This window comes from Lampetra fluviatilis, chromosome 39 (genome assembly GCF_964198595.1).
Source record: "Lampetra fluviatilis chromosome 39, kcLamFluv1.1, whole genome shotgun sequence".
Taxonomy (NCBI): domain Eukaryota; kingdom Metazoa; phylum Chordata; class Hyperoartia; order Petromyzontiformes; family Petromyzontidae; genus Lampetra; species Lampetra fluviatilis.
The window spans coordinates 3,448,965-3,467,990 of NC_136313.1; the positions used below are offsets into that span (position 1 = coordinate 3,448,965).

The window sequence follows — 19,026 nt, forward strand, 5'->3', positions numbered from 1 at the left end:
CACACTTCTCTTGAGATGGCACTTCATTGAAGACACGTTCACTTGACATCAGGCAGAGATCCCCACTGCAACAGCCCCGAGTCTCCCGCGCATCTCCCTTTTATATACCGACACGAGGCCACGCCCCCCTTCTAGAACCTTCTCGCTGACTCTGGATGCTCGCTCCACCGGCAGACTCCACCGTCCTCTTCCTTCACCTGACCACGGCTCCCTTCTCGAACATTCCCGTAGCCACCAGTTCCGACGTGCTCACAACTGACTCCCCTGGCATTACCTTCCCTGGCCACTGGTGCACTCGTACTTTAGGCTGACTCCCCTGTCATTACCTCCCCTGGCCACTAGTGCATTTGCACGACAGGCTGACTCCCCTGTCATTACCTCCCGTGGCCACTAGTCCACTCACACAGCAGGCTGACTCCCCTGGCATTACCTCCCGTGGCCACTAGTCCACTCACACCATAGGCTGACTCCCCTGTCATTACCTCCCGTGGCCACCAGTCCACTCACACCATAGGCTGACTCCCCTGTCATTACCTCCCCTGGCCACTAGTCCATTTGCACTGCAGGCTGACTCCCCTGTCATTACCTCCCGTGGCCACTAGTCCCCTCACACTGCACGCAGGATCTATTGTCATCACACATTCCTGGCTGGGAAGTAAAAATGTAAAGGCGGGGGGGGGGGGCATTTTTAGGGGGAGTGACAAACGCAGTGCACTGTTTTCTAGTACTTTATATATTTTTTACTAGAGTTCAGTAACAAAGTAAACACTTAACGCGACGAGGAGAGCAAATCTAACGCTGTGTGCGGCGAGAAGCAACAGACCACGTGTACACTTGCAATGTATTTACAAACGTTCAACTAATTTCCGAATGCGTTCGCAAAACTTGGGAGTAAAAAACAATGCAACTCGCAAAAAAAAACAAAGCGACGCTGATGATATTGCTACTGAATCGTATGAATGCATGAAAAAATATATTTCTAAGGCAAGTATTTTTTTTACCAAAAATCCACAATGATTGGTTTGTATGTAGGTGTAAGTAAAAATAGCTTAAGTGAAATTACTTTTGAACAGAATAATAATGTGCTGTATGTATAATGTGTAAATTGGTCAAATAGGAACATTCATATTCGGATAAAAACTGAAGATAATATTAAGATCGTTATTTTTGTTTAACAACAGTGAAAGAAAGCAAATGTGCTACTTTTCTTACAAAACGCAGATATAATTATGACCGTCAATTACACTTGGCAGATGCGCCGTCTCTTACACAAATGTTAACAGATACCATATTGTTTACTATTTAAGCTCTTCAAGAATAATAAACTCTACGTTTCGCCTACACTTGTAATAGTGTTCCTAACAATACAACATCACGAATGAGTGTGTGTTTCAAAAAATATATAATGTACGATGCACGAATCTAAAAAGAAGAGACTCACCACAATCATCGTTAACACTGTCCCGTGAGATACTAAGTAGATAACAGTTCAACATTTCAGGCAGTGTGGCGAGAGATGACACGGCGCATTTTTTTTAGTTCACTTTACACTGGTGCCTCAATAACGTTGCACGAAGCCGACAAGAATAATTGTGTACAGATAGATCATGTGTAACCGTAAAAATAACTCCCCCCCCCCTCTCCCATCCAATACGTTATCATGTGCAACAACAGGGACTTGCGCACAAACACGTCCACGTCGTCATCGCCTACGACAGGGGTCGGGAACCTTTTTGACTGGGAGAGCCATAAAAGCCAAATATGTCTAAATATATTGCATTGAGAGCCATATAGTATTTTTAACGTATAATAAATTAAATATGTCTTACTTTTAATGCGACTTCTGGTGCTGCATGGTTTTGCTGATGGCCTTGTAGTCTGGTTCGTACGTGGTGAGGTTGAGCTTCGTGCAGGCGTTGAGGCCCCGTGACCCGTGAAATGTATCTTCAAAACTAATTTCTGTTTACTTTAAAATGACACAGTATTATTAAGCAATATCACAAGTATTTTAAAATCAGTTCCAAACTGATTTTTTTTTTTCAACTCAAAATTGTCTGGGAGCAGAAGAGCCATATATGGCTCGCGAGCCATAGGTTCCCGACCGCTGGCCTCCGAGCACGTCGTGACCTCTTTTAGCCCCGCCCCCCCCTCCCGATACGTTCCATTCATTGGCTACCACATTCTGATAAGCTCCCCCCCCCTCTCCTCCCCCCTTCAACTTGTATTTAAGAGCTTGCATCTTGAATCCCTGCCTCACTTGATGCAGCAAATCTGGCTGTGACGGTCCACACCTGATGACGGAGACTTGTGTTGCCTCCGAAACGTCGTGATTTTTATTTTATTTTTTATTAATTTTAATTTCATTTTTTACCTACGTGACTTTACCTAAAATAACTAAGAGTATGGTATCTGAAGTCATTTCATTGATTGGGAATCAAGTCAAAATTCACGTCAACGTACTTGTTTTAAGGCACCAAGTGTAAACGGACCACGTCCAACTACAAGTCATTATTTATGCTCTCTCTAGAGTTTGAAGCCTGTTTCGAATATTCTTCTGCGATTATGAAGCAGTGTTAAAGACACGTGGTGAGATTTTGATTTGTGCTTAAGCACCAATGCCAACGCAGTCTTGCAATCGTCAATTAGAATCCCAGTAAAAGTGCAACGTTAGCCCAAGGTTGGCACGTGGTTGACACTGTTGGGCTGACGTCTGCTCAACGTCGGCCAAACGTTCCACATTTACCGGGACTGTGCGTGCATATTAAAGTGTGCGTATCCGATTATGGATAGTCAAACTTCATCCGATATAATATAAATCGTCATCCATCCACTGGATGGCCGGATAGCTCTTGAATGGTGTTCTCGGGTTGTACATCGTGTTGTTCGGTATTGGTGACCGACGTTTCGCTCCTGGGAGCCGAACAACGCGCAAACACACAACCCAAAGACACATCGGAGAGCTGGTACAGCAGCACACGTGCGCAAATCTGCGCAGGAGTACTCTGGAATACCGATCATGCGACGCACTCAAAGGAGCTCCGCGAGTATCATCGTCCACACTCCATCCTTAGAAAGAAAGAAGCTTTCGTGACTGCAAGGATTCATATTCTTAGGTTTTTTAGGTAAAGTCGCGTAGGTAAAAATTTAAAATTAATAAAAGTAAAATAAAAAATAAAATTAAAATCACGACGTTTCGGAGGCAACACAAGCTTCCGTCTTCAGGTGGAACCGTCACAGCACGATAGCTGTATCACTTGATATCACTTGATACAGCTATCACTTGATACAGCTATCACTTGATACAGCTATCGTGCTGTGACGGTTCCATCTGAAGACGGAAGCTTGTGTTGCCTCCGAAACGTCGTGATTTTTATTTTATTTTTATTTTACTTTTATTAATTTAAATTTTTTACCTACGTGACTTTACCGAAAAAACCTAAGAATATGTATCTCTGTTCACTATTTAAATGGGGCTTGGCTCCCACTTCTTTTGAAGCACAACACGACACAACTCGAGACGACACTGCAACACCGTGAACGCAAACCGGTCGAACTCCCAAGCGGCTGCGGCAGATTGGGCAACAAAATCGAACACGGCTCACAACCGCGAAACTCCCCAACCACCACCGTGAGGTGACCACGAGATGACAGCGCGGCTCGTGGGTTCGTAAAAACCCATCCGTGTGGAATTTTGAATGTTTTCATTTCTCGTACTTTCTCAAGAGTACTCCACATGCAGACCATCAGTGTGCGAATGACACATGAACCGCTCCTTCAAGGGATTTAGTCACACTCGGGATGCTGCATTCTTCCACATGCTCTGCTGGAGAGATCTGGCCCCCACACCTCCACCCACCACCTTCACCAGTGTGAAGTACAGTCAAACAACCCTTCGACGACACATCATGGAGAAGCATTCATCCAACAGGGCATTGACAAAAGGCTCGTAAACTATTACTAGTTAGCCTCGGCGCACGAAAGTCACGCTTCTATGACCTTAAACCAAGGGGGAAGTTCAACTTCTGTGGGTCATGTCGCTTGCTCTTTTAGAACCCAGCCCTTTCGCTTTATTTCTAGATTTGAAGCTTTCGTGACTGCAAGGATTCATATTCTTAGGTTTTTTGCGGTAAAGTCACGTAGGTAAAAAATAAAAATTTATATTTTACTTTTATTAATTTAATTTTTTTACCTACGTGACTTTACCGAAAAAAACCTAAGAATATGCTTCCTTTTTTCGATTTAAAGCTTTCGTGACTGCAGGGATTCATCTTCTTGGTTCTTTCGGTAAAGTCACGTAGAAGAAAAATCATAAAAAAATAAAACATAAAATAAAGAGGACCCTCTAGAGAGCCCCTATTATTTTATTGGTTTATTTTTATTATTTTATTATTTTCCTTCTACGTGACTTTACCGAAAAAACCAAGATGAATATGCTTCCTCTTTATGCCCCGCCCCCATACTCATTAGGGGCTGCCCCTTTCCTGACTAGGCCACACCCCCTTCCCGACTAGGCCCCGCCCACTTCCTGACTAGGTCCCGCCCCTTCCTGACTAAGCCCCGCCCCCTTCGTGACTAGACCCGTAGACCCGCCTTTTCCTGTCCAGGCCACGGGCCCTTCCTGTCCAGGCCCCGCCCCCTTCCTGTCTAGGCCACGCCCCCTTCCTGACTAGGCCCCGCCCTTTTCCTGACTAGGCCCCGCCCCCTTCCTGACTAGGCCCCGCCTCTTTCTGTGCCTGTGCTGTTCCGGCCTTCATACGTGCTCGAAAACAGCACTTGCTCCTACAGCCTGTTAAAGCTATATGGGAGACCTTTGTCTCGTCTCTCTGTCTTGGCGTGGGTTGTGGAAACGGGGAGTATGCGCAGAAGGTAGTCGTGCGTGGGTGGCGACGGTTGCGTTAGGGGTTGGGGTGTCTTCACTACCTGCCCCCTACCAGAAAATATATTCATAGCTCATCGGATTCCTCCTCTGTCTAAATAACGATTCGGATTCACTAAGACCAGAATTCCTCTTCGAGCAAAAGATTTTAAGCTGGTGCCAGACGGCCTGAAACACATCGATTTCAAATGAGGGCTGTTTCATGGAGTAGATTCCATCTTCATTTGGACTTCATTGAAATATTATAAACTATTTCACATTTGTTTCACTGCTACATTCACATTATGTTTTTTTCGTTTAGTTTGTTACCCTTCCACCGCACCTCCCATTAGCACAGTTGGCTACATACGGGTGCGAAATAAGTTCAACAAACATACACACGTCTTTTTTCACACGTTTTGTTGTACTTTTAGGATCCAGGTCTCTGTGGATAATTGTCTCAATAGGCCCTCACCTGGATTAAATAAAGGTCACCTTACCGTTCCATCTAGGGTTCGATGGGTGGCGCAGTGATTCTAGGACTGCACGATCAACAACCGGGTGAGAACCTGACTTCGATTTCCAGCCATGGCTTTATCTTTATTGGTCCTGGACCCCTCATTTCACCAATGTACGCTGACCAGCATGGTGAAGTATGGTCAAACAATCCCCATGACTGACACAGCATTCAGACGCTTTCCATCATCACTGGTTTGACATGGGGTTGTACATTATTAACTATGCATCTTAAAAAGGTAAAAGTGCAGCCCTGCAATAGCTTGCTGATTCCACTGCTGGTGGGTGGATCTCCCCTCTAGAGGGTATTTGGCCTACTTTTCCACGCTGGCCAGACATCTTGGAAGGGGTGGTAGCCCCCACACTTTACCCCACCACCACACGCAACCAGCGCAGTTAGTTGACCCGACGATCGACTAACCGCCGTGTGGACAGAAGGCGATTTTAGACAACTCGGTCGTAGTTTCCACTGCCTTGTGATCCATCACACCATGGGCAGCGCAAACCTATTCACCTAACTTCACTTAAGAGGTTTTATCGATCCTCATCACGATTCGGATCGTACGAGCGATTCTCGTCAGCGATAGGCATCTCACGACCGTTTCTTTAGCACCGGCAAAGCCTACTCCTCCCGAGAACCGGTCCCGCCCGGTGACGCGTCCGTTGGCTGTCGACGACCAACGGCGCTTACAGCTTGTGTGTGCCCAGGTGCTCCTTGAGTTTGGGGATGGTGGAGATGTCACGGTGGCACATGTGGCACTGTAGGGGCTTCTTCAGCAGCTCCGCCGTGTCTTCGGGTATCACCACACGCCCGTCTTCCTCCACCATGCGCATCACGACTAAAGGGGGGGGGGGTAGGGGGGTAGAGCGGGGGGCAAACGAAAGGGAGCAATTAAAGTCTGTGTTTTTTTTATTTTGCGTTTTTCAACTACAGTTAGAATTGTTTACGAGTAACAGCAGCTCTGTCTGTTCGTCCGTCCATTACGGTGGAGGCAGCGTGAGAGTGTGGGACAGGCTTGAAAATGCTCGCAACAGTGATGAGATTTGAACAAAACTGTTGCATGAAGTTGCGTTGCTTTTCGGGACAGGCCGTAAGGGAAATTCGGCCAAATTGACCCAAGCAAGTTTCCTCAAAACGTGGAGACATGAACCAGAAAACGATTGTCTGTATGCAAATGCCCTATTGCCTGAGAGCTGCATTACTTAAATACTTTCGAAGCTAAATGCATGTTGGAAAGCGTCACGTAACCCATGTGCATGCATTATTTCTCCTAACTTGTATTTTTATTTCGTCCTTCCTTGTTTTCTGCCAATCACGTTATCCGCGCCATGTACTAAGACGAAGTGTCAATTCCGAACTGTCACCCCGCGGCTTAGAAAACAGAGTAGTCGATGGCAGGCATGGCGGTTGTACAATATCACAATAATTTTTGACCCCAGTCATTCAATTACTTCCTGCGTAATTAACAGCACGTACATAATGGGTATTATAGAGTGTAAAGCTGCAATGATCAGGAGACTCATGGCAGGCTTATGATTTTCAGTGAACTACAGTTTAACTATTCGTTGCATTTTATTTGTACATAAGCATTGAAAAGCACAAAAAACTAAAATGATATCCTAATCATTGTCGTATCATGAAGATGAATACCGCAATGCATCGTGAAAACGGTCATCTGGGCAACTGTGCACACAACCCGGCTATCGGCCGCCATATAGCCAGTGTATACCACACACACAAAAGATCCCAATAGTCTTAACAGACTGTTGGGGCAAGTGCTGTTAGCGAGCACCTATGAAGGCCAGAACGGCTCATGAAAGGGGTGGGTGGCCAGCACCACGCCCAGCCGCCTTCGTCTCCCCAGTGGCGATGTATTTACGCACCGCACCCGGTACTCATTTGAGGCTGAGTCGACCTACAGGAGGGCCCAAGACCGGTTCAAATAATCGTCACTGATGTTGGCCGTGAGCAGGAATCGTACTCAGGTCGCCAGGTTTGCAGCGCAGCGCGCTAACCGCTACACTACCACTCCCACACACACAGTATGCTACACACACACACACGTGCCAGCGCTCACTGCAGGGGGTAACTCACCCTCCGAGTCGATGAAGTACCCTGTGGTGAAAGAGTTCCAGTGCTTCTTAGTTTTCAACCTCGGCGAGTCGAAGTCCTGGCTGATGACGTGCATGTGAATGCGGCTGGTTTGGGATGAAGGAACGAGACAAATCCACACGCACAAAACACAAGGGGCTGCAGCGGCGGTAACGGGACACAGGCGCATATAACGATAAAAAACAATGCATTTTGCTTTGTAACAGAAACGTAGTTGGCCGACGTTACGGGGACGTACGGATTTTAAGCGCCGGTGACGGCCACTCAGTCCCGCACGTCCGATTAGCACGGTTGGCTACGTACGGTGAAAAAGAAGTTCACCATACATATGTATCGATTTAAAGCTTTCGTGACTGCAGGGATTCATCTTCTTGGTTCTTTCGGTAAAGTCACGTAGAATGGAAATAATAAAATAATAAAAATAATCTAATAATTCTCACGTTTCGGCCACAACGCAAGCAGCCGTCCTTAGGTGGAGAACAGGTCTATCGAGGAGACAGCGTCTGAATGAAACACCACCATCATTCAGACGCTGTCTCCCCGACAGACCTGGTTTTCACCGAAACGTCGTGAGAATGATTTTATTATGTTTAATTTTTATTATTTTATTATTTCCCTTCTACGTGACTTTACCGAAAGAACCAAGAAGATGAATCCCTGCAGTCACGAAAGCATTAAACCGCTTTCGAATTGTCCGTCGTCACCTTTCCCAACCGTTGGCGGCGCCGGCTCACCTCATGCTGGGGATGGCGTGGTACCCCAGGCGGAACGTTGGCGGCGCCGTCGCCGCGCCCAACGGCTGCACCTGGCGGGACAGCCGCTCGGCCACGTCGTGCATATGGCGCAGCAGCGGCAGGTGGTCGGCGCGCAGCACGCTCACGTTCGCCACGAACCGCCAGGGCAGAACGAGCCAGTGGTGGCGCGCCTTGGGGAACTTGTCGAGGATCACCACCACCTGCTCATCGCGGAAGATCTGTGTGGCACGCGCGGCGGAGGTGAGGAACTCGGGAGTTTACCGAGCGTTCCCGATTTATAGCAACGCAGAACTTGGGCAATTGCTGGCGCCGGTTACAGCTGCCTTCGCCTGCGCCCTGCGAACCCCCACCCCCACCCCCGCCACCGCTCGTCTGTGTTTTCTGGTTTGCCCTGCGTATCTGCGCGATAAAAGTTTGAGGACTATAAATTCTACAGCGTTTTGAGATGCAACTTGCATTAATGACGCTGGCTGTGTGTGGATATAGCGGGGAGCGGTGGCGTAGCGGTTAACGCGCTGTAGCTACGAACCCGGTGACCCGAGAGCTCAATTCCCACTTGCGGTCGACACCACTGACGATTATCTGAACCGGTCCTGCGCTCTCCCCTAGGTCGACTCAGCCTAGAATGAGTACCTGGCGCAGTATGTAAACAACGCTACGAATAGCACTCGCCCCAAAAGCCTGCATGGCTATACGGCATGGATCTTTGACTCGTGTTCATGTCCGTCGATAAACATCGACACGTGGACTGTACGAGGCTCGGTGCAGCTAGCTTTACCAATTAAATCCGAGTGTGCACGTACATTGTACACGCACTTCCGATTGGCGCTTTTAGCTAGGTACGGCACGAAAGAAGTTCAACATCCATACACCGATGGACGGACCGTTGTCGTCTATCGGATGTAATCTTGTCAATGGGTTCCTACGCAGTGACGGTGTCAATCCGACTTGGGTCTGGCGTAACATGAGCCACACACCTGCACGCTCGGGTCATCCATGGCGTCCCTCAGGCTCTGACTCCAGTGGGCCGGCTGACCCTGCACGGCGGCACAGCAGAGTTCGTTTGTTGCACAACAGCTGTAGAATGACGATTTCAATAACTTTCAAGCGCGGCCATCGACAGCCTGATGGATATGTTAAGTGTCTCGTGTTTAATATGGGTGTGTGCAGCAACATAAAATATAATAAAGAATTACTTTACCAGGTAAGGCCCACTAAGCGACCTGGCGACAACCGATAGCTCAACGAAGTGGCTTCTTATTACGTGGACATTAATAGCAGCGGCCAATTACTCTAAATGCACGTTGATTCTAAACGTGAAGGGAAAAACCAGAGGACCCGGAGAAAAATCCACGCGACCACGGGGAGAACATGCAAACCCCCAAATATACAGCAGGCGTCACAGGGTCGGGATCGAATCCACGACCTCCTGTATACCAGGCGAGGTCGTTAACATCTCGCCACCGTGGCACCCCCGGAGCAAGCCCGACCTCATCAGATCTAGGAAGCTGCGCGGGTTTTAGTTGCTCGGAATGGGTGCACACCGTGTACACACAAGAGTTTCGGGGCTGATGTGGAGCTACGAGGTGAATGGCAGAAGGCGGCTCAGTGGAATCCATCGTTGCCCTCTGCGTACTTGTGTGGTCCCACGTCTACGCTCCGACCAACGTGGTGAAGTACGGTCAAATGTGCTCCACGGCTCGCAGGGCGAGGGGAGGCCTTCATCCAGCAGTGGACTGACAAAGGGGCTGTACATGTACCAGTTATGCTCAACACTGTCATTGTAAGGCGTAATGTTCGCAACAACTCTGTGGGTCAGATGGGGGTTACTTTAAGGAGCAACTAGAAAATAAATTTAGGCATTTGTACAGGGGTGTGTAACGATGCATCGATCCATTCATAACCTATTTATTTAGTTATACTGCGTTGGCAGCGGTGCAAAATCAGGAACAACTAAAAGACATGTTCATCACGAACACTGCCTTAAAAGTATACAATCGCGATGTTCCGGGTGGCAGCCCTTTAGCGGCCGTTCATCAGAGCACACGACCACGGCTCCGTTGACTCCGTGCCGCCCGCCTGGGGCGCTCTCGCGGGTAACGCACTCCGCTGGCCGCTCGTGTGACACGCTCTCGCGGGTAACGCACTCCGGGGGCCGCTCGTGTGACACGCTCTCGCGGGTAACGCACTCCGGGGGCCGCACGTGTGACACGCTCTCGCGGGTAACGCACTCTGGAGGCCGCTCGTGTGACACGCTCTCGCGGGTAACGCACCCGCTGGCCGGTCGTGTGACACGCTCTCGCGGGTAACGCACTCCGGGGGCCGCTCGTGTGACACGCTCTCGCGGGTAACGCACCCGCTGGCCGGTCGTGTGACACGCTCTCGCGGGTAACGCACTCCGCTGGCCGGTCGTGTGACACGCTCTCGCGGGTAACGCACTCCGGGGGCCGCTCGTGTGACACGCTCTCGCGGGTAACGCACCCGCTGGCCAGTCGGACTCTTCTGCGCGTTCCCCTTGGTTGGCGACACGCTCGGGGAGTTGTCCTTCGCGTGGTCCTTCCCGCCGACGAATTTCAGGAACTTCCTGATGGATCCCGCCTGGCTGTCGGACCCCGACGCGGAGTGCCAGGCGCGCTTGGGAACATGGGACGGTCGCCCTGATGGCGACGTGGTCGGGGACGGGGCTGAGGCGGAGGCCGAAGTGGAGGCCAGGGTGGAGGGCGGGGGGGAGGCCGGACCGCGGAACTCGACATGCATCGGGTAGGAGGCGTTGACGACGTGCAGCGTCTGCCCGGGCCGAAGTTCGGCCTCGCCGTGGTTGCCCAGCTCGACCGTCTCGATGCTCGTTGGATTCACGCCCAGCTTGGCGGTCAAAACGCAGCGGCACACGCACCGTGTGAACACACGAGCACAATACAGACGCACGAACACACTCAAGGGCCCATATGCACGTACGCAACAACAGCAGCAGCTTCCATTTGCTAACGTTATTTATAACACCTGCTTGCCCAGGAAAGCCTCGCCGAGTGTCAACTCTTTTTTAAGAGGATCCTGCCAAGTTTTCTCAGTAATGGGGCGATGATTGCTACGTTTATCAATGCAGTCATTTGCGAATAAGTTTTAAAATGTCGCAAAGAATGCCAGCACACAACGGCCAACACTTTTTAAAATGACGTCACCAGATCTTTGAGGCTCTATTTCCCACGTTGAAAGGTTTACTGAAGGCTTTGACAGTGGGTCTTAGTTGCTGAAGAGTGTGTGGATTATGAGATGAGATGAAACGAGAAAAAACCACGAGGGTCGTGTGAACAGCAATATGCCCCACGTGTCTTCGTCTCCCCAGCACGCAGAAGCCCTTCTTGCTTTACTTCAATGTCGAAGAAACTTTGCAGCCCATCATTTTCGGAAAAATACGCGTGACCCACCGGCCCTTGCCTCCAGAGCACTGGATCACATGCCTGGCCAAGTCAGGAGTTCACACGCTATGCACGGTTGCTTCGCGGTAGATTAGTGTCATTCAGATGAAGCAAAGTAGTGAATGAGAAACTTGTCTGTCAATCATGTTTTTTTAGTTAATCATGGGGCAAGTTTATGAAATCACCTCGCCTCTGTTCGCCCGAGCAGTATTAATGGGTGCACAATAGTCGATCGAAAGGTCGAGCGAGGTGGGGTAAAACGTGGCTACTCTCACTTCTGCCAACACATTTGGCCAGTCGTGAAAGACAGACTAAATTCCCTCCATGAACTATTTTTTTATTGTACCAGGTAAGGCCCACGGAGCTCTATAGCTATTTTTCAGAAGCGACCTTGCTATCACAAATGATAGTCCAATGAAGTGGCTTATTATGTGGAAATGTATAGCAGCCAAATACTCTAAACACATGTTTCTAAATGTGGAGGGAAAAACCAGAGGACCCGGAAAAAAATCCACGCGACCATGGGGAGAACACGCAAACTCCCAAATATACAGCAGGCGTCAGGGTTGGGATCGAACCCACGACCTCATGTGTACCAGGAGAGGTAGTTAACATCTCGCCACCGTGGCGCCCCTCCGCTAGAGGGGTTCTCTAGAGCTCCCTCTAGTGGAAGCCGCTTCTGCCAGCAGTGGCATGAGCTAGCAGTTGCAGGGCTGCACCTTTATATTTCTGATATGGGGAGAACACGTACCTGTTTAATAAGCACCACTCTTTTGGAGTAAATTGCCTGCACTGAAACTACAGAATGAACAAAGGGAAAATGTTAAAAACATTACGATAAACGCATAACATTGCAATTAAATGTACGTAATATTGACAAAAGGTAGTGACAATGGACTGATGGAATCATACTGTATATAACCATTACAAAAGTATCAATTATAATAATCATCATCGATGCATTTACTAGAGCTGTTTGTCAATCCACTGCTGGATGAAGGCCTCCCCAATGCTGTCGGTCAGAACATCACCAACCTTCATTGACCAGCATGGTGAAGTATGGTCAATTAACCTGCGGGATAATTAGGTCTTAACAATACACAAGTCAGAATGACGGAAGCAACGATCAAAATGCTGCAATCATGGACATCGTCAACAATCTGTGGTCCTTAAATCATGAAAAGAATCAACACTGTCCTCTCTCCGATCCGTACAGCCCTTTTGTTAACGCACTGCTGGATCAAGTTCTCCCCATGCCATGTGGCTGGTGAGGCTTATTTGACTATTCACCACGCCGAACACTGCAGGTGGGTGCAGGCATGCAGGATAGATGTGTGATTATAGTAAAGTACAACAATGGATGTTGCTGCACCGCTGTCTGCATCGCTGTGTATGACACTTGGTATGCGTGGTGGTTGCCCATCAAAAACGCAAGGTCAGCTTAAGCCTGCTTAGCTCTTGATATTTGGGGTGTTCCGGCTGACTTGGCCAGAGGCCTCTGACCCAAAGTGACCACAAACATTACACTTTACAGAGAGGGCGGGTGACCACAGCATTTCGCATTACACACACACATCCCGCAACTCCGATAAGCACGGTTGGCGACGTACAGTGCGAAAGAAGTTCAACACACATACATCAAGCCAGTGTTGTTCTTCGTTGTAAGGCCCACACAACACTGGCGGTCCCTGGTGACAATTTGTGTGGCCCCTGACATGCAGCCGTACCTTTCTTCATTATTGACAACTTGCAGCGCAGCACACGGCAGATGCCTGCGCAGCGCGACTCACGACCTCCTCTTGATACCAAGATCCAGGATGGTCGTGTCTATGCGCCGCTTCTCGGTGGCAGCCCCAACAGTCTGGAACGCTATCCCTCTGCACATTCGCGGCATCACCTCAATCGCCTCCTTCAAGAGACACTTAAAAACTCACCTCTATAACCACGTGCTTTCGAGCGACTCTGAGCTCGGCTCCGCGCCTCCGAGTTGCGGCCATTACGTCCGCAAATTTGTGCGCGTGATAAATTTAACTATTATTATTATTACCACTTGCAGGCGGTGTGGACGGCCCTCACACTGATGATGTTTCATCGGCGAAAGTGGGCCTCCCTCTGAAGATCAGGGACCGCACACTGCATTACGCCATAGCACGCGCGAACAAAACGCGAGAATTGTCTGTCTCGTCAACGTCTGTTAGACCCACTCTGCTGCCGCGAGCATCTCGTGTCGTTGATCCTGGTGAGTCGACATCTGCCCACGACCACCGTGGTCCCATCGGGAAGGGAAATGGGTTCATGCCGCGAGTCGCCACTCACCAGCCAGCAGGACTGCATGGCGCACCTGACCATCACACAGGCGCACACAAAAAAGCACACTGCAATATGGATGGATACTCATTGAACGTCCGAGGCTCGTGCCTGCTTAGATTCCGATAAAATTATCCCGTAAAAACAAAGTTTTTCACTATAAATCCTTTATATGCGTGGCATCGGTTTTATTTTATTATTCATTTCTGTTTTTCTTGAGTAAGAGTTCAATTTTTAAATCCTTTATATTAAGTTTGCTTGCTTGCTTAGGACCGTGCAAATCTTTCGGTCGTTTTTTAACCCGCTTCCCGTGATCCAATCGAGCTGACATTTTCCACACAGACTCGTTTGTGCGTGACAATTAATGTTCGTGAAAAAAATGTTCCTAAATTTTACACTTTTTAGGACAAAAATATTATATTTAATTACCAATTGCTTAATGATGCAATGCAATCATCTGACCCATAGGTGGCAGCCATCTCAAGCCAGAGGACGAGAGGACTCTAGCCGCCACGCATATAAAGGATTTATAGTGAAAAACTTAGTTTTTACGGGTTTACTTGTTATCACATTGGTATTTTAAATTAAATATGAAATTTATTTTTTCCTAAAAAGTGGAAAATTTAGGAAAAAAATTTTCACGAAAATAAATTGTCACGCACAACGAGTCTGTGTGCAAAATGTCAGCTCGACTGGATCACGGGAAGTAGGTTAAAAAACGACCGAAAGATTTGCACGGTCGTAAGCGCGCAAGCAAGCAAGTGAACTTAATATAAAGGATTTAGAAAATGATGTGCACGATCTCGTGAGATTGAATGGAAAAATCTCATGAGCAGCAGCAGCAGCAGTTTCCCAGTAAACGTGGTGGTACACGTTGCATGTTTCCTGGGCTCGTCATGAGCAACGGTAACCCAGGCAGGCACATCACTAATGACATTTGACATCATCGCCCAAATGAATCGCGTAATCTTGCCATAGGCGCAACCCTGCAATAGAATCGCTGTATCGCCCGTGACAGAATCGAAGGTGGAGAGAGGCTGTAAGTATCTTAGTGGCGGCACTAATCGGTACTCGCTAACGATACTCGCTCCTACCGGGCATGCAGGCTGGTATGGCTGTACAGTAAACCTGGAACCTCAACGAACTGCAATTTAAAAGTCTGCCTCAGCAGCAAACCATGCTTTTTCACCTGATGATGGACGCTTGTGTTGCGCCCGAAACGTCGTGATTTATTTGATACCTACGTGACTTTACCGAAAGAACCAAAGAGAATTGCAATGGATTTGACTGACGGGTGGACATGCCGACCATAGCGCGAGGAGGCTTCAGTAAGTTGTAGGAGTACCTTGGACACTGTCATCAAACATCAGTGTGCTTCCCTCCAGAGCAAGTCATTATGAACATTATTTGACCGAATTGCACCGTTCTTGGCATAGATAAAGACGTTCACGCGGCTCACACTCAAGACCTCCTCGCTTTATCTAATCGTTGTGGATTGGGGCTCCACCATCGTTCAACCCGACACCTTGACCAGCGCTCCGTGCTTTGGTAAGGGACTTGAAGGCTAAACACAATTGCACGATAATATAGGGGGGGTTGGGTTAGGCTTGCGTAAATGTGTCGTTAAACCCGCCACCATCCGACACAGACAATTGTTAAGGTTTGTCACGTAAACAGAACATGCAAATTCGTTACTAGTACAGCCACACCACACACACACAAACTATATTATGGATTCACACAAACTATATTATGGATTGATATTGGTCGCGAAAGCCACCGTGTTAAACTGAAAGTTACACGAGTCTCAACGTCGCCTTCACTACTGCAATGTAAGGGTGACCCATGTACAGACACCGCACCGATGTTGCACGAATCTCTGCACGAGCATCGCCAACGTTGAGCCAACAACCTTCGTTGGCCGTGCGTTCGAAACGTTGGACAACTGCCCCAACAGCGTTCCGCGTTCACTGCGATTGTGAAAGCGATGGCTTCATATCTTACAGCGGGTAAAATATGTAATCAATGCATTGAGATTGGTAGAAAGGGAGGGGGAAATATGCATAAGCTTTGAAATAACATATTTTAATTAAAATTTATAGCGAATGCAGCATTGTTAGTGTAGTGCATCTGTACATGGATCAGTGTTTACAATTCGAGATGCAAGCCACCCACAAGCCGAGCGTGTCAACAACAAATAATACGTTTGGCATTATCAATTGCGATTTTTAAAAATACCGCGTGCTAGCGAACAACTCCCAAGCAAAAGACGAACTCGTAATAAAATAAACTAACGCACGGAGAGAGATAGATAATCTAACAATACGGAGCGAGGCTGTGGGGCCCCCAGCCACTACCACGTCAATGGTGGACCCGGAGACGCGCTTACAGTAACAAGCACTGTACCTGGCTGTCGACAATCGATTAAGAAACGTTTATAAAGCTCGAGAGGAAACCCTTTTCCTCGCGAGTTGGGGGGGGGGCAAAACCCTGCCGCGGACAGAAATTATATCGTGAAACACACAAATCCGTCACTTTTAATGGTACGCGGTTTTGCGCGGCGGGGCCCGTGACATCAGTGGCAGGGGGCCGCACGCACACGGATCTCACTCTCGTCATCATCCTCATCATCATCCTCATCACCACCACATCTCACCACCACCACCAGCAGCAGCACCACTCCCACCACGGCCGCGGAGTCGCAGCGAGAAGCACGTGGGTGGTGGTGGGTGGGGGTGGTGGGGGGTGGTGTTTGTTGGTGGGTGGGGGTGTTGATGGGGGGGTGGTGGTGGGGGGTGGTGGGGGGTTGGTGGGGGGGTATGGGGGGTGGTGGTGGGGGGGTCTGTTCTGGCCTTCGTAGGTGCTACTCGTTAAGAGCACTTGCCCCAGCAGTTTGTTGAGGCTACACGGGGAATCTTTGTCTTTGGTGGGGGGTGTGGGGGAGTGTTGGTGGGTGGGGGGCAGTTTCCCGGAAAAAAAAAATTCCTCGCTCAGCCATTGGCTGACAAGCCGCGTGACGTCATCAGAACGCTCTGGCTGCAGCTGGTGGAGGGGGGGGGAGTTGGTGGGGGGGGGGAGCTGATGGGGGTGGGGTGGGGCTGTGTGGGGCGGGTGGGGGTCTCGGGGAGTGTTGGTTGGGGGTGGGGTAGGGGGTGGGTGTGTGGGGTGGGGTGGGGGTGTGTGGGGCGGGTGGGGGTCTAGGGGGCTGTTGGTGGGGGGTGGGCGGGTGGGGTGGGGGTGGGGGCAGTTTCCCGCGAACAAAAATTCCTCGCTCAGCCATTGGCTGACAAGCCGCGTGACGTCATCAGAACGCTCTGGCTGGAGTTGGTGGGGGGGGGGAGCTGATGGGGGTGGGGTGGGGCTGTGTGGGGCGGGTGGGGGTCTCGGGGAGTGTTGGTTGGGGGTGGGGTAGGGGGTGGGTGTGTGGAGTGGGGTGGGGGTGTGTGGGGCGGGTGGGGGTCTAGGGGGCTGTTGGTGGGGGGTGGGCGGGTGGGGTGGGGGTGGGGGCAGTTTCCCGCGAACAAAAATTCCTCGCTCAGCCATTGGCTGACAAGCCGCGTGACGTCATCAGAACGCTCTGGCTGCAGCTGGTGGAGGGGGGGGAGTTGGTGGGGGGGGAGCTGATGGGGGTGGGGTGGGGCTGTGTGGGGCGGGTGGGGGTCTCGGGGAGTGTTGGTAGGGGGCGGGTGGGTGGGGTAGGGGGTGGGCGGGTGGGTGGGGTGGGGCTGTGTGGGGCGGGTGGGGGGTGTAGGGGAGTGTTGGTTGGGGGTGGGGGTAGGGAGTAGGGGTGGGTGGGTGGGGTGGGGGTGGGAGAGTGTGGGGCGGGTGGGGGTCTAGGGGAGTGTTGGTTGGGGGTGGGGGTGGGTGTGTGGGGTGGGGGTGTGTGGGGCGGGTGGGGGTCTAGGGGGGTGTTGGTGGGGGGGTGGGCGGGTGGGGTGGGGGTGGGGGCAGTTTCCCGCGAAAAAAAATTCCTCGCTCAGCCATTGGCTGACAAGCCGCGTGACGTCTCCAGAGTGGATTTCGTGGTTGTCGTCTCTGAACCTCGTGGCTTGACCCCGGGGTGCCGAATAACGGAGTTGTAACTCGTCATGAATGTAGTGTTCATTGTTGGCGACTCCGTCCCACCGCGCACATAAACGCCGCGACACACCTGGCGCGGACCATTGTGTTGTCATGTCCAAGGGGCCGTCCATAAATGACGTCACGCGATTTTGGACGATTTTTGACCCCCCCCCACCCCTCGTCACACGGCGTCACCAAAAGTCAGACCCCCCCCCCTTAAATATGACGTCACAAAGCTCTGCCCCCCCCCCAAAATAAAACATGCTTCAAATCGCTTTAAACTATTGTCATTGTAGTGCGTATTTAATGTGGCGCTGCACTCTGATGTCGTAGGAGAAAACATTTATTTAAAAGTCTAATTAAGTAAAACGTGTTGTCTATATTTATTTAAAGTTGCGCATTTTGATGTGACGTCACACTTCTCACCCCCCCCCCCTCGTCACACATCGTCACAAATGTCTGACCCCCCCCCCTAGGTGCGTGACGTCATATATGGACGGCCCCTTACCTGCAGATATTTAACAGATGCGATGCGTTGCACCGTTAATTCCCCCTGTTTGATAATACTTCTTTTATTTCGATTTAAAGCTTTCGTGACTGCAGGGATTCATCTTCTTGGTTCTTTCGGTAAAGTCGCGTAGAATGGAAATAATAACATAGTAAAAATAAAACATAATAAAATAATTCTCACGACGTTTCGGCCACAACGCAAGCAGCCGTCCTCAGGTGAAGACCAGGTCTGTCGGGGAGACAGAGTCTGAATGAAATACTTCTCTTGTCCGTATGCATCTGTGCAGAGTTTTTTTTTTGCGGTTAAGCCATAGTCCCCACATACCGCTCGTATCAATGCAGATAAGAGGAACGGCGACCCACTACTCTGTAGAGTAACATTGGTGTAAACGCTTGTTACAATATGAACAGCGCATTGAAAACGCGTACTATTTTAGGTACTGTTTACAAAGTGTGTTCACAAATCCGCACTGAGAAACACTATGATTGACA

The 19,026-nt window shown here is 49.7% G+C and overlaps 1 protein-coding gene across 5 annotated transcripts in view; it reads right to left on the reverse strand.

The window, feature by feature from the left end:
* Positions 1-4,694: 4,694 nt before the first annotated feature.
* The window catches only part of APTX (aprataxin), a 179,627-nt gene continuing 165,295 nt past the window's right edge, over positions 4,695-19,026 (reverse strand). Inside the window, exons 1-8 of one of the 5 annotated variants that reach the window (XM_078874493.1) lie at positions 16,619-16,673; positions 13,860-13,996; positions 12,407-12,453; positions 10,721-11,101; positions 9,217-9,276; positions 8,219-8,457; positions 7,467-7,570; positions 4,695-6,210 (exon numbers count right to left, since the gene is read on the reverse strand). In XM_078874493.1, coding sequence (XP_078730619.1) covers positions 6,059-6,210; positions 7,467-7,570; positions 8,219-8,457; positions 9,217-9,276; positions 10,721-11,101; positions 12,407-12,453; positions 13,860-13,989 — 1,113 coding nt within the window. In that variant the 5' untranslated portion in view covers positions 13,990-13,996; positions 16,619-16,673 and the 3' untranslated portion in view covers positions 4,695-6,058. The other 4 variants (XM_078874490.1, XM_078874492.1, XM_078874491.1 and 1 more) reach the window with 4 other exon arrangements.